The 16,200-nt window shown below is 38.7% G+C and overlaps 1 protein-coding gene across 1 annotated transcript in view; it reads right to left on the bottom strand.

Annotated features, from left to right (window-relative positions):
• Nucleotides 1-1,990: 1,990 nt before the first annotated feature.
• The window catches only part of LAMB1 (laminin subunit beta 1), a 33,636-nt gene continuing 19,426 nt past the window's right edge, over nt 1,991-16,200 (bottom strand). Inside the window, exons 20-34 of the mRNA XM_069977282.1 lie at nt 15,883-16,114; nt 14,721-14,884; nt 14,227-14,451; nt 13,803-14,020; nt 13,614-13,710; nt 10,246-10,615; nt 9,948-10,123; nt 8,311-8,552; nt 6,965-7,168; nt 5,293-5,437; nt 4,277-4,484; nt 3,729-3,870; nt 3,346-3,522; nt 2,630-2,789; nt 1,991-2,252 (exon numbers count right to left, since the gene is read on the bottom strand). Coding sequence (XP_069833383.1) covers nt 2,116-2,252; nt 2,630-2,789; nt 3,346-3,522; nt 3,729-3,870; nt 4,277-4,484; nt 5,293-5,437; nt 6,965-7,168; nt 8,311-8,552; nt 9,948-10,123; nt 10,246-10,615; nt 13,614-13,710; nt 13,803-14,020; nt 14,227-14,451; nt 14,721-14,884; nt 15,883-16,114 — 2,897 coding nt within the window. The 3' untranslated portion in view covers nt 1,991-2,115. The remainder of the gene's footprint in view (nt 2,253-2,629; nt 2,790-3,345; nt 3,523-3,728; nt 3,871-4,276; nt 4,485-5,292; nt 5,438-6,964; nt 7,169-8,310; nt 8,553-9,947; nt 10,124-10,245; nt 10,616-13,613; nt 13,711-13,802; nt 14,021-14,226; nt 14,452-14,720; nt 14,885-15,882; nt 16,115-16,200) is intronic.

Here is a 16,200-nt window from a genome sequence, read left to right as displayed (position 1 = left end):
GAAGCTTCTCCCTGCACCACTGACCATGATAAATAGATCTTTTTCTTTGTCCACTGAAGGGTGGGCAGAAGCCACTGTGGACTGTCCCAATGACTTGTGATTAAGGGGGTTGTCCAGCGAAAATCTTTAAAATCAACTGGTGTCAGAAAGTTATATAGATTTGTAATTTACTTCTATTTTACAACTCTCACGTCTTCTCATACTTATCAGCGGCTGTATGTCATGCAGGAAATGTTTTATTTTCAATCTGAGACTGTTGACATCTGCTCTCTGCTGACATCTCTGGCCGAGACAGGAACTGTGCAGAACAGGAGAGGCTTTCTATGGGCATTCCCATAGAAAACCTCTCCTAATCAGTGAGCTGGGAACAAAAGGCAAGTGAGTGCTGACCCCTTATCTTTGTGTGTAAAACAGTCATGTCTGCATAAATACAAATGTGAAACCTCCTCATTAAGTGGTCTGATACGATCACAGCTTCCCATACTGCATTCTCAAAAGTTTGAGCAACATTGTTTCAGCATTGGTGGTCACATTCCCTGAAGGACATTGGCTTCTCCTTTTAGCAACACAAAGGAAAGATCTATTTGTGTAATAGAGACAGTGATTGACTGAGTATGTGTCTTTTTTTTTTCTCTTTTTCATATGAATTATCACCCCATGTTGTCCTATCTAAGCAAGAAATATGTGGATTACAGGTATACATTTTAATGGACCATGCAAATCATCCAGTGGTATGGCTTTGTAAAGTATGAACATGTTCTGAGTGAGACTGGTGCTTGGTGTCAGCCTGTGTTAAAGGGGCCTTTAGAATACTGGTAGGCCCACCTGAGATATATCTAATGTATATAGATAACGTTATAAGCTTTGCACTACTAGAAGTTAAAATTTATTTCCATTCTTTGAAAAATAGCTCAAGCTCAGTCTGATTGCGGTTCACAGACACACTCAATCCAATTTTCAAGTCTTGCCAGAGATTCTCAATGGGCCCAGGCCATTCTAACACGTAATTCTGCTTTGAAGTCAAATGCCAATGAAGCTCTGGCTGTATGGTTATACTCGTCGTCATGCTGAAAGGTGAAACCTCAGCTCCAGCTTTAACTTTATCAAGGGTTTTGTGCCTATTTATAGGTGAATAGCTAGATTTTCACCCATTTTTGGTCTAAGATCTATTTATGAACCAGTATTTGACAGGTGAATATTTTTTAGATGCAGTTTTTTCTGCCTGTTTTGAGTATTCACCAAAAAGTTTGCATAATCCGGGATTAGCACCCGATTTATCATTTGCAACTTTTTAAAAAGTCGAACAAACAGGTGCAGGCCTGCGTCTGGTCAGTACCAGGTGAATATGATTGCGCAGTTTCTAGCGACTTTTTACTTAGATGCATTCTTTATGGCAGTGCTACATTTTAATAAATGCCTCTGCCTCTTCTCCACAGTGACCATGGGCTTTTTGGTCACATCGTACAAAATAACATTGGTGATCTTTCCTGACAATTCATAGGGTTTGTATTTAAAGTGAAGAGCCATTGTCATAGTTGCAATTGTTTGTGCTTTATTTAAATGTTTGATAAAGGAGTGTATCAAGGTGTACAGTAGTTTGCTATCTGTAGAGATGGGCTACAGGGCTCCTTATGAAAATATGTGATACAATAACTCTTGACAGCATGCATACACAGTATTTGGCTCAGTAGATATTTTTTTTTTACATACATGTGATGGAGAAAAACAATTTACACACAAGAGTCCCTCCTGAACAAGCCATGGGGGGGCTTGCGATACACATTGCATGGAACTCTTAGTAAATGTGATTTTTATTGTGCAGAATAATTATGTATTAAGTTTATATGTGGACAACAAGGTGTTTAAAAGAATTAGTGTACATGAAGAAATCCTATAGCTTGTGTAACTAGATTATTGGCTATAATCCAAAATAATAGGCTGCTTTCTATGTCTACATAGAAATGTTAAAAACACTGCATTGGTTTCAATCTTATTACTCAAATCATTATTTTATTTTGTAAAATAGACAATAAAAGGTATTTTTTTTAGGGGTTCCGCTAAACATCCAATAAATTAGAGAACCACTGGTTCTTGCTTTTATTGTCATGATTTGGTTTACAGACATGTACTGTATACAGCTGCTTTCTGGCTGATGGCTTGTAAGAGTGCCCTGGCTTGTTCTTCCAAAGCCACGAGTGTTCTGGCTTTTTCTTCCAATATTCTTTGGTTATCTTCATAAGACTTTTCTAAATCTGATGAAAAAGAAGGTAATTAGTTTTTTTTTATGTGCAATGAAATCTATCTAAATTGTTAGTATACATATCTAAAATCATTTAGGCTTTTACAAACAAATACAAAACACATTAGGCCAGACTTATCAGTGTTTTTTTTTTATAGCTGAGCTGTGATTGGTTGCTATAGTTTTTCTGGACAAAGTGATGATAGATTAGAAATAATCATTGGGTATGTAGTCCTGTAGACATAGTAACATTGATGTACATAATTAGAGATGATCAAAACAGATTCAGATACATAATCCAATACCATGATGTAACACCAGTTAGGTATATAAGAACTATGAAAATGCAACTGTAAAATAAAGGTATTTGTTATAAAAAATTTTTTTTACCTTTTAGTAAGTTAAGTTTCTTGTTAGCTTTTGATAACAAAGCTTTAGCTTCATTCTGAAGTTGCTCTGCTTTCCTTCTAGCTTCTGATGAATCCTCAGCTTTTTTCGCTATCAAGTCTTCAACTTTCTTATATTTATTACTAAGTTCATCATCCAGAACCTGCAATATTGGAAACCACCATTAGAGGGCATTAACAATGCATCATATGGTGTGTGCAAAGCAGAGGCCTCAACATATTGTGTAACAAAAATGAAATAACTCCATAGACAGCAGGCTAAGAATTTTATCTTTCAATCCATCATGATGTCTGCACTTATACAGCAGCATCTTAGCCTTTGTCTGTCAGTCTGTATTTAGCAGCATCTCATTATGTCTGTCTATATAATAATATAACAGTCCCACACTGTAATGATTAAGAAGCACAAGAGTATCAACTCCCCTAGGAGCTCTGCTAAGCTCCAATTCCAAGACCCATCAATAAAAGGTGAAATGGTGCATAAATCTTAGCATGATATAACAATAGAAAGACTCATGGACCACCATGTAGTGCATGTCCTCATCTGAACTTTTCTTGTTTCTGATTGTAATATTTCCATGGTATTTGCGTAACAGATCAATGGTTGGAAGACAGATCTTGACAGTTCTAGGGGTCCACCCTACGCACATTCAATTAGATAGAATGTAACCATTTTTTTGTCATGATCCATAAACTAACCTTCTTTATACCGTCAGCATTGGCTCTTGCATCCTTTGAAGATTTCTCAATTGAATTCACTGTTGCAGAATTGGCAGCTGACTTTTTGAGTAGCTCTCCAAGATTTTTTTCAAGATTGGCAATACGTTGAGTTGCGTTATTTAATGTTTCTTCCGATACTACAGCTTCTGACTCAATCTGGAAACAGAAAACCACCACATTTAAGACGATCTACTAAAAGAGTTAGACACCTCACACTAATCAAATTAAAACCTAAATGAAAAAAAACAGCCATGTGCTAATAAAGTACATTGTATTTCCAAGAAGTTATCCTCCCTTCATGGTGTCAAGCCTTTTAAGCCAAGAATAACAAATGACAATGTATTGCATTATTTTTGACTTACGGAAGTGAGTAGGTTGTTTGTTCCTTTTATGTCGTCAGCGGCCTGTTTAATGGCTTCTTCAGCTGCAGTTTGGGCTTTGCCTGCTTCCTCCAGGGCTTCTTTCACCATGTCAGCTGTAGCCTTTATATCTGTTGCATATTTGCTTTAACAACAAAGACAATGCAAAAGTTAACGTAAGTTTATATTTACAACGGGAAAGAGGCTGAAACTATGGTTTCCTCTTCATAAAAATAGCTTGTTTTTATGAACATATAATCAATTGATTCTACACGTTAAATTGGTGGGGTCAGCCATTTTGTTGGTATGCTTGAGGGATACCAGTCTTCTACCCACTCCCTGTTGACTATTAGACTGGGTCTAGAAAGTCATAATGTTGAACACCAGTTGAAGATTGCAATTGCTTGCATTGCCTATACTTTTTTTTTTAACTTGGATTAAATGTAGAAAGCAGGACATGTTTTGCCTAACAAAAGAAATCCCTAATGCCTTAGCTACCCCATATATTAAGAGACCCCCATTATGCTTAGAAGTGTGGTCACAATTATTACCTGGACTGTTTGGCTTCTTCTAAAAGAGACTCTGCTCTGGCTATATCTCCAGCACTTTGTTGAAGGATTGTTTCCACTCCAGAAAGACTTTCCACACGTTCACGTATGTCCTCAGTTAAGGCCTGTAACTGCTCAGGAGTGGTTGGCATTTCCATTTTCAGAACCTCGTTGGCAACAGCTTCTATACTGTTTAGGTCAGCACCATCCTCTAATAGTGAAAAATAATATGAAACAAAGAAAATATTATTTATGTCATACTTTGAGGCAGTACTAACTTGGCCTCTTGTGCAGTCTGTATGGAAATGCTGTCCTGCCATATAGCATCTCATAGTCTGTAAACCCCAACCCCTCTACACTGCTTTCTAGTCTCATAGGTAGAGATGATCGAACAGTGGAAAATCTTAGGTTCTATAGAACTCGAACCTTGTCGAACCTTCCGCATTTGATTCCTGATGCCTTCCCGGGCTGTGGGGAAGGAGGAATTCCGCCTGGAATTCCGGGATTCAGCCTAGGTAAAAATAGGCTGTATCCCGGAATTCCAGGCGGTACCCGGGCCCCCACGGACCAGGAAGGCATCGGGAATCAAATGCGGAAGGTTCGACAAGGTTCGAGTTCTATAGAACCTATGATTTTCTGCTGTTGGATCATCTTTACTCATAGGCAACTTAACAATTTATAAATAAAAACATGAAAAAGTATATGTCCTTTTATTAACACAGTGGATGTTCAGCTTAGTTCTGTGTTTCTGATGATGCAGAGCTACAAAATAAAATTCTGTCTGCCTCCAACCACCTCCAAGATATGTTTCACTTTCTAAAAATTGTCTTATTCTAGTTTGGTTTCTAACAGTAATCTTCATCTAGTGATGTCTTTATCATTTAACTATGTCTGTATCATGAAAAATGGAGTGAATCAGCAAAGATTAGTTTATTTAAGGACTTGACGCTAGGAAGCATCTGCAAGCATCTTTACAGGGGCCATTTGCCATTCTACACGAAAGAAGAAAATATACATACGTGTTAAGAAGTCTTTTATTTGTTTAATGAGATTTCTTAGATCTTCGTTGCTTTTGTCAACTCTCTCCTTTGTTGCATTTGCTTTGTTGAGAACACTTTGGGCATTCTGTTTTGCTTCATCTGCCTTCAGTCTTGACTCAGCAACCTTAAAAGGAAATATATATATACACACAACTTTGAAAATGTAAAGTTTCAAGTGTGTAGACATTTGATACATTACAACTATATTGTTTGACATATTTTAAGTGCCATAAATGTGTCTCATATGACAGATAGCGCTGTTGATCCACTGTCAAATTGTTGTGGTGCTACACCACATTTAAATTTGCCAGACTTGCTTGAGGTGCAAGCTGTTAGAGTTTTCACCAACTATTGGTTTCCTTAAATAGGCACTGTTGTTTAACTTGGCATACTTTACAATAATATATTCCAATGTTTCTTATATTTGGTTGTAACTAGAGATGAGTGAACCGCGTTCGGGTTCGAGTCCATTCGGCATTTGATTAGCGGGGGCTGCTGAACTTGGATAAAGCTCTAAGGTTGTCTGGAAAACATGGATACAGCCAATGACTATATCCATGATTTCCACATAGCCTTAGTGCTTTATCCAACTTCAGCAGCCACCGCTAATCAAATGCCGAAAGTTCGGGTTCGGATCGACTCGAGCATGCTCCAGGTTCGCTCATCTCTAGTTTTAACTTATTAGGCAAAAATGCTTCCTTCTCCTGTTATTAAGCATCTTCCCCTCCCCCTGCTAAAATGACTTTTGTTTACTGGCTATGACTTGGAGCTAAGTCTAAGGGTCCTATAACACGGAGCGATTTTTAACGATTAACTACTATCTCAAACGAGAGTGTTTATCGTTAACCTGAAATCGTTCACCATAGTACACAGAACAGTGGTTGTTAGATACGATTGTTATTGCGATAGTTTATTCCTTCTGATCTCAGGAAAACAATGGGCAATGTGCTATTACACTGAACGATTAGTGAAAAAATGCAGAACTTGATGAGCCGTGGAATTACATCAAACGATTAACGATAATTTTAGGTTTAGATCTAAATCAACGATCAACGACATAGGAACGATTTTTCGATCGTTGCCTGCAATTACACAGAACGATTATTGTTTAAATTTGAAGGATATAACGATTTTTCCCACGATAATCGTCCCGTGTAATAGGGCTCTTAGTCTATGGAGAAGAGACATGGGAGGGGGAACTCACGCTGTAGAAAGAGAGTGAAAGAGACACACACCTAAAAAACAGAAATCTGCTGAAAACTATGAGACAGCTTTATCCTAAAAAGTACAACAGAATTCTTAAATTTTGGTAAATTTTTGACACACCTTATACCACACATCTTTTGGACCTGGCAGGAAAATGTCTCTGAAATGGATTTTGAAGCTAACTTCCCACACAGTATTTTTGCTCAGTATTTTGCCACCAAACCCAGGAGTGGATTGAAAACACAGAAAGCCTATGTTCACACTGTTGAAATTGGGTACATGGCCATCATTTAATGGCAAATAATTACTGTTAAATGTGGAGAGAAGTATTCTGCCCCAGTCTCTAGGTTAAATTCTGGCACAGACACATTGGTACATCGTTCTTTACAACACTTCTATTATTAGGGCAAAGTTAAATGCTAATAGTATTAGGTATATCATTTACCAATTTGGAGAGTTCCTCCACTTCTGCCATAGCACTCAGAATCTCTCTATCGAAATTCATAGCTGTTTTCCATGCATTATGAGCCACAGTCACCAACCCATCACAGTCTTCTCCTCCACATTTTCTTTCTCCATCTTCTGTTGTGCAGCCTAGCCCTCCACATTGTGACTCCTCACATGATGCACCAATTGGGGTTCCGCAGGTCTAGAAAAAAAAAAAAAAAAAAAGATTTATGGGATAGACTCACTATGGTATGAAAAGCAGATAAAAAAAAATCTTAAAGACTGGCAAGAAATAATTTAGCGACACCCACCAACTGCATTTATCTGCTTTATTTAATATGTGGAGGGCTGAGAAACCATTAGGGAGGATGCATGGTTTCCATAGCTTTACAGACATTTCACATGCATGTGTGTTCTCAAGGCCTTTTCTCCCATGAAAAACTTTTTCCCAGTAATTGAAGTACATTACAAAGTTATATAACTGTGTAATGTGCTTCAATCACCTATCTGCCTCCCCTATTTTTTCCCCCCTCCACCAGGAAGTGTAGGAAACTCACACATACCTAATTACTGTCGTCACCAGTTTCTTCTCAGCTCCTTCTTGTGACGATGAGTCATCAGCAGTAGGGCTGGTCTAGATCCTGTTACACCAGCCTCCCCCCTCCCCTGCCTTGTCAGGTGACTCAGCTTGCTCAGCTCCCATTGGCTGAGCAACTGCAAGCCATCTGAGTCCATGTCAGACCAGCCCTCCTGCTGATGTCTCATCGTCACAAGAAGGATCTGAGAGAAGAGCCTGGTGACGACAGTAATTAGGTATGTGTGAGTTTCCTACACTTCCTGGTGGGGGGTGGAGGGGGGAAAAGACAGGAAGGGAGGCAGATAGGTGATTGAAGCACATTACACAGTTATATAACTTTGTAATGTGCTTCAATTACTGGGAAAAAGTTTTTCATGGGAGTTGTCCTTTAAGAAGTGCATGTACAAAATGACTATTGTCTGTGGGAACCATGCTGCTCTAGATTTGAAAACCTTACAAAAAATTAATACGTGCAGTTCGTTAGTGACACTTTATTTCTTGCCCGTGATAAGGTTCATATGGACTGTCTATTAATCGGCGGAGCACCAATGGGTAATAACTGCTGTGGCCAACATTGGAGTTCTGCAAACTATAGACTACTATAAACAGACTGCTGACGGACTGTGCTAGGAATTGCTGTAGCTTGTTCTAATGCATTAATATTATATTATTTAAGTATAAATGAATTATGAAGCGATTTAAGGATTTCGTAAATTTACCAGGGAAATGCTCTCACTCATTTCTAGTTATAAGGTCATTTAACATACCTTTTCAGAGACAGAAGAAAGGTCCAAATTCTGGATCTCACCAGCAAGTTCATCTAAAATCCGCGATTGCTCATCTTGTATTTGCTTAAAAACTGTTTCTTTTTCATCTATGAGATCTTCCACTTCCTTGCGTGTGGCGGCTGAGTGCTCAAGAATACTATCTAGATTGACTGCTGAGGCATTAACCTTCTCTTCTGCTGCTAGAGACATTTGGAAATATTTATTGATGCTGTCCATAGCTCCTGCAAACAAAGCACAATATATACATGAGAATTGGACTGCAGTCAATAGATAACTCTTACAACCTCGTGTTTTGGGCAAGCTAGGGTTGGTCAGACGTGCACTCTGATCCTGTGTTTCCTCTGAAGATAAGTAAAGGCAAAGTTGTACAGTAGCCTCTTTACTTTATTTAATATACCATGCATGCTCTTCTTAGTTAAAATGCTTATTTAAAGGGGAGTCAGTCAATATAGCTGTCGGACAGATACTTATTTTATGTAAAGTTTTAGGTTTTAATCACACTATGCTATTCTGACAACTTGTGAAGAGAACATGCAGTAGGTGGATGTATACACTTCCTTAGATGTCTAGACCGGGTCATGTTATTTTATATTTATAAATGTTCTGTTGTATTAAAGGTTTAAGACTTTTAGTACTATCATGGTACTACTTAATTATTGGTACTCAAACCGTGTAGAAAAACAGATATTGTAGGGTTGAATCAGGGGTGTAGCTAGGGGAGGGGGCATCAAGAACTGTGTGTGTGTGTGTGGGGGGGGGGCACTGGCTCAGCCAACAGGACAGTGGTGTAATAGAACAGCTTAGGCTGCTTACAAGGCATCCTGTGTATGGGAGCAACGTCCAGTAGCTGTGTAGCTATATAGAAGACTTATGGCCCTATTCTACGGGTTGTCATAGAGGAGCAAACGAGCACTGTCAGCGCTCGTTTGCTCCTCGTTCCCCGCTTGCTGCCGCTGCTATTCAATGCAGCAGCAGTGAGCGGGAGGGGCGGCGGGGAGCTGCTGGGGGGCTGCCCGGGTGATCACTGATCGTCCGGGCAGTCCATAGGATATAGCAGCGTCTGCTGCAGACGCTCCTATTCAACGGAGCGACGGCAGCAGATCGCTGCTATATCAGTCGCTTGTTTTTCAACATGTTGAAAAACAAGCGACTGCAACGATCAGCCGACATGAACTATGTTGGCTGATCATTGCACTCTATTCCACGGGACGATTATCGTCTGTAGCGATACGGACGATAATCGTTCCGTGGAATAGGGCCTTTAGGCTGTCTTCTACGTCACGAACAACCCCTTTAGCTGCAGTTAACAGCAACTGAGATAACTAAGCCCAGCTAATAAATTGTAAACAGCTAGCTAGTTTTGGCTCCATTCACAGTGTAATGCGGGTGCTGAACAGCTGATAGTCAGGGGTGCTGGGTGTTGGCACCCTGACAATCAGTATTGGTGTCCTGAGGATAGAGTATCACCTGTTTTGTTTTGCCCAGAAAACCCCTTGAACTCTTTATGACTCAACAGTGTAGCAGACCACACCATTGAGTCCTGCTGAATTAATATAAATTTTTGTAAAATTGACCGAATGCAGTCACTAGTTGACCCCGTCAGTCTAGATACATACCGCGAACATTAGAAATCTTCATATACTCCAGTTGCTCTCCAAGCTCTTTCAGTGCTTTACTGACAGCATCAGCTTCTGCCTGCAGGTTGGCCACTTTTTCTGAACCATTGAGGCTGATTTCTGCAAGCTTCTGTTCTACTTCTTTCACTTTTTCTGAAACCTCTGACTTTAGTTTCCTTGTAAGATAACAGAAGCAAAGCTATAATGTCACACAATGTGTTAAAAGGTACGTAACAGATTTTTTTCTGATAACAGACAGATACTAAAATATTTTTTTTTTTTTTCATCAACTACTTACTCTGCCTCTTCAAAAAGATTGCCTATGTTGTTGAGTGGCTGTGTAGCAGGGTTTTGGGAGATAATGGTTTGAATTTCCTCCAATTTTTCCTGAACTCTGTTGATGGTTTTCTGGTATGGCCCAATAACTCCAGTAACTTTCATAGCATTGGCACGATCTAAAAGTTTGTTTGTCCTATTGGAGAGCTCTTTGATGATGACATCCCAGAGGGCAAAGCACTTATGACAGGGAATACAATTTGGAAAAATACCCGAGTAACCACGTGCACATTTATCACAACGCACTCCTTCTATTCCTACATTACAAATGCAGTGTCCAGTGGATCGGTCACACTGATGGGTCTGTATACCTCTTGAGTCACAGTCACAAGCTGCAAAAATAGCAAACAAGACCAGAAATTCACATTACATCCTTTTTTAACTATGCCCTTGGAAACAAAATATTTTGCATTGCATGCATTGACAAAAACAACATCAAAGATAATCTCACAAAATAAGCATTTTATTTCTTAGAAATATGTAAGGAAAAAAATGTGTTTTATTTAGGAGATATTTTTAAATATAGCGGATGCTAAAACAGTTTTTAAACTGTAAATTGGTTAAAAAAAAAAAATCAGCAAAATAGTAGAGGTGTGTGACAGATCTAATCAGGAAATACATTTCAGAATTATTTGTATGTTTCTGACCTCCCTCTTGTAGTAAATATTGGATTTTTCCTGAAATTATCATCCTGGAACATGTTTTCTTATAGTTCTGTGTTGTCCAATTTCTCTGTTATGTTTACTAGAAATGTATGACTGAATAGCCAACTGGGTGTTACTAGCTAGGGGCATTTCCTCACATTGTCGGCTTTGATTGCATAGTCAGATGGTGTAAATACACACTAAGTTGGCTATTTAGGCTTACATTCCTACTAGGAATGGTCAAACACATGCCTATGGGAAAAGATGCTCTATAATTGTAATTTCATGTATTTACTAAAACAGACAGGTCCAGAAAGGTCATACAGGTCTTAGGCAATATTCACATCTTGTTTCCTTCTTGGAAGTACCATCTATGGCAATGTATATGTATACAATTGTGAAATAAAGTGCATTTATCTGATTAGAAGAGTACAGTACACTACACTCTCCTATACAGTATACTGCTCATGTATACTGGTAAAGCTTTTGCTAAAAAACTTAATTTGCATATGCTGGGGGCATATAAATATGTTCAACGTATGCGCCAGGAGCTTTTGAGACAATAAAACCTTTGGTATTCATTCTGTCCTTCACTGATATGCTAACAGCATGTTATAAGTTAATCAGATGTTTGTCAAACAATGTTTGAGGGCCTTCTAATTAACATGTCAGCTTTACAAGAATAGATGGGCTTTCCAAGTGTATGAATCATATGCAATTATAATGAACTCTGGAGTTAATATGGTCCCACAGACTCAACAATAAGCATCTTTTCTCTCCCAACAAAACTGCAAAGATCTGTGTACAATGGCCACAGTGATTAGGATCTCCTGCTGGGCCTTTCAAATGGGAATATTACCCTAAACAACAAAGATCTTTCCAGTGAGGGTCACTTAAACTCCTCTTACATAAAGATAAAACTGGGAGGGAGATTCTAAATGCAAGAGCCATTAACTATCTCTATGAAAGGAATGTTAAACTAAAATTCTACAGAAATGAACTTTTGATTTTCAGAAGACACTAAAGCTGTGTTTTACTATCCAACCCATAATCTAATCCATCTCTTTGACAGTGTCAGAGGAAGTATTTTAATGGTTAAAATGTATTTTCAGTTGGGGGTTGGGTTGTATTTTCATGTAGAGTTTATTGAAAACTGAAGTATATGAACAGATGACCGTGAATTATAGCAATACTTTTTTTTTTAATAAGAGTGGAGCATACATGATTGCGTTTCCTAAAGTACAAAAGAATAAGATTAAGAAGTAAAGAAATGGAATGCATTCAACTGCAGGAAGTCCAATGATTTCTAATTCACGCACTATTAAAAAGAATGTTGTTCTTTCATTAAACTAAACCAAGCATGAGAGCGGTATCCCTGAAAGTCATGCTAGAAGCAAGTCAGCTTTGTACAGCACAATTACTGAATTCAAGAAGCTATGTGGGATTGTCCCATTTTTAGATGTGGCCCAGGTTAAGCTCTGCAAACCTGCGTAGCATCCTAAAGAAACTATTTGTATGAAACTTTAATAAAACTGTATCATGATACCGCAAAACTGTTGTCGATGCACCCACCCACATGCCAGTTATTCAAATGAATAAAAAAAAATCTTTTTAAGTGAACAGTTAAGACTTTGTTCAGGACTGGCATGCCTTCATTGCCGTTCTCTACAAAGCATTATCTGTTCAGCAACATGTAGGCTATAGACAATACACAATGACTCCAATGATCAGCACTGACTAAATCTCTATAATTAAGACACACTAGATGACTATTATATGTTCACACCATTAGAAAGCATACTCCAACTTGTAGACAGCTCAAAATGACTGAATAAGCAAGTGACATTAACTTCCTGTTCAAAATCACATTATTCTAAGGTTGTTTTAAAACATTGTGTATGTAAATGCTTTTCTATGTAAGGGATCAATGATTTGTTTAGCTAGTGATTTTAGGAGAGGATTCTGTAGCTGGGGGCAGTGAAGCCTCCAAATCAAAGGCTAATGAGCTTCTTAGCTAGATAATGCAGCAAAATGCAGCTTTTTGTTCTTCTAGTTAATCCTTAGTGACAACTATGAACTGTTCCACTTCTCAACTACATCACAATATGATAAGAGCCTTTGATCTTATGTCACCATTCCAATTCCCAAGATATGTGCATTATTCATGTGCTCTTATTACATATTTACATACTGCTACAACAGATTGTGCTGATGGTCTAAACTAGTTGGGCAAAGTTTATTGCAGTACTGGCCTAAGCAATAACTGAAAGAGTTCTACCATACATTTACATGTGAATTTGTGCCTTTACCTGAAGGTTTTAGCCCTTTTGCAGCCAGGCCAAGCAACAGGATCTTATAAAGTATCATTAACTACATACAACATTAACCTGGGCCTCAGACTGATAAAGAGGGTGCCTGGGCCTCACCATCTGTGGTGAAAGTCCATTTAAAAGCTGAAAATATTGCTAGGGCTACCTTTCACCCATCTCCCACATATGCTAATAAAACAAGTACAAAATAAATTAATAATGTTGATAAAATGGAGATTTTTGCAGACAGCAAAAGGACTGTGCAGATCATAGTTACTTTTGTGAAATATATATACGTATATGACACATCCACAGATATTTTTACTGTTTTCATTATTTACACTTCACAATTATGGAAAATAATAGACGTTATTTACCTTGACATTCAACATCTGGATTGCCCCAGAAAAGTTCTTGGCATTCACTGCAGTTTCTGCCACCAAAGCCAGGCATGCAGTGGCACTGGCCAGTAAACTGTGGGGGAAGTCATAAGAAAAACAGGTGAGATTTACAAACCTTAGCAGAATAGATGTAATATATGTCCAAACTATTACTCAAGCACTTACCTGATTGCAAGATGGACCAAGAGAACGGCCAGTATCACAGTTACATGACTCACACCCATTTCCACTGGCTAGATTCCAGGTATTTGGTGCACAGTGGTCACAGCTCTGTCCAATCACATTGTTCAAGCACGGACACTGGCCTGTGGTAATATTACAGTGGCAACTGACATCTCCCTGGCAGTTATCCTGATCGGTACCCAGGTAATTGCAGACACACTCTGAAAATCAAACACATAATAGTTATCAAAAAAAGATGGAAAGTAATATAGTAAGTTAGTTTCTGTCTGTCAGGTAATACCGTGTCATCTAAGAAGGGACACTAACTTTTTCAGGGGCAAACTGACCGATATAAGGTTGAGCATTCTATCAATATTCAGTAACTGTTTTATTTTTGCTTCCCTGAGATATACATTCAAAGGCTTACTTTTGCAGTCTTGCTGGAAAGCATTTCCATAGTACCCCAGCTGACAGCGCTGACAGTTCTCGCCCTCTGTGTGATGGAGACACTTTAGACATAGTCCGGTACGTTTGTCACAAGAAAGTGGATCTGACATGTCTATGTTACTGTTGCAATTACATGGTTGACATGTTCCTCCAATCTCTTCTGGATTTCCAAAATAACCAGAGGCACACTCATCACACCTGATACCTAAGATGGGAACACAAAAGCATTACTTTCCATCGCTGTCCATATGAATATTAGTTTATAAGTATAGTCATAAAAGAGCTAATAGTATATTTCCTGCACAGGATTCCCTGCAGCTATCCAGATGTAAGTACAAAACCTCCGGCCTGGTCATTTATTACATAGTCAGCCATTGATTAGTGATCTCTAATAATACATTTAAAATCTTCAGCCAATATCAGTCAATTGCTGAAAGTTCCAAGAATTGTGGCTTACAAACTGTAAATGATTACCTGTATAGCCTTTGTTGCATGAACATATTACATGTTCTGTTGAAGGATCTTTGTAACATCCACTAGCAAATTGACGTCCACTACCAGGTCCATCAGGGCATGGGCAAGGCCTACAGTGATCACCTGAGCCTAATCTAGGATCACCATAGTATCCAGCTAAACACCTATAAATAATCACAAAAAAATAAAAAAAATTAGACGTACTGCCTCCGTACACTGGTCCGCCCCTGGCCAGCCTGAAATTTCTTCTGAATATCAGTGCTAGGGGTGGGACAAGTTGGTGCACCCGTCTTCAGTACACCTAACTGACTTACAAGCCTATAGATTTAACTACAAACTGCAAAGAAGGTTACCTTCATCCTCATTACCCAATGAACTATAAGGAGATATTAGCAGGTTAGATTAGTCTAACCTGCTCATAGTTTCCCTTTAAATTTGCAGTAAAACATGCATTTAATTCAGCTTCAGATATTAAAGGGAACTAATCATCAGACCTGAGAGAGTCAGACTGATTTCCCCTCCCATTAATGAAGTATAGGCTCATACCCTTCTCTTACACTGAATATACTGTAGCTGTGCAGGATCTTGCCAGGTCGGGAGGGGAACTATCAGTTTCAGGGAGGCGAACATTAATTAGATGCATCATCAATGCATTGAGGGTGCTCGGTCTACCTCCAGTGCACCAGATTTGCTCATTAGCATGTTTAGAGAAGAGGATTCAGCTTTGGAATGGTGTGGCCAAATTGCAAAAGGGGGGCAGTGTTAAAATCAGCATGGCGCTACTGATAAGGGAATGAAATTATGTTTATTTCTCTAGTGGGATGATAGATTTGCTTTAAGAATTTATATATGAGCCACCCAACCAACCAACCAACCAACCAGTATTACCAGTTAAGGGGACCCCAAATATGGCACCAAGATGCTTACATTTATCTATGCTCAATACTAGAACACAAAAGGTCCTATTATGCGGGATATTTATTCGCCAAACAAGCCAATATTTCCCTGTGCAATAGGCCCATCAATAAGTCAACAAAAAAATGGTATGTTTAAGGGAATGGGTCAGCCCATCTAAAAGTGCCGTAAGAAAAATCACAAAGAATTACATTGATAACAAAACAACACCATTAAAATATTTAGTTTGTAAGAAAAAAAGATTTACCTTTCACAGCTGTATCCTTCAGTATGATCTCTGCAGCTAGTGCATTCTCCAGTGAGTGGGTGGCATTCATCTGCATGTCCATTACATTGGCATTGTTGACAGTTAGGAAATCCCCAGTAACCAGGCAAACATACATCACATTGACGTCCAAAGGTACCATGAAAGCATGGGCACTGACCAGTCTCCGTGTCACAAAAGGCATGAGTAGATCCTTTCAAGTTACACTCACAAGCTGCAAAGTTGAAGACCAATTAACTGGAGTTCTTAACCAAGTTAAAGATGAAATATTTTACTTATTTAGACAGGAAGAAAAGGAGT

This window comes from Dendropsophus ebraccatus, chromosome 1, assembly GCF_027789765.1.
Source record: "Dendropsophus ebraccatus isolate aDenEbr1 chromosome 1, aDenEbr1.pat, whole genome shotgun sequence".
In the NCBI taxonomy this organism is placed as follows: domain Eukaryota; kingdom Metazoa; phylum Chordata; class Amphibia; order Anura; family Hylidae; genus Dendropsophus; species Dendropsophus ebraccatus.
This window is presented reverse-complemented; position numbering and strand designations above follow the sequence as displayed.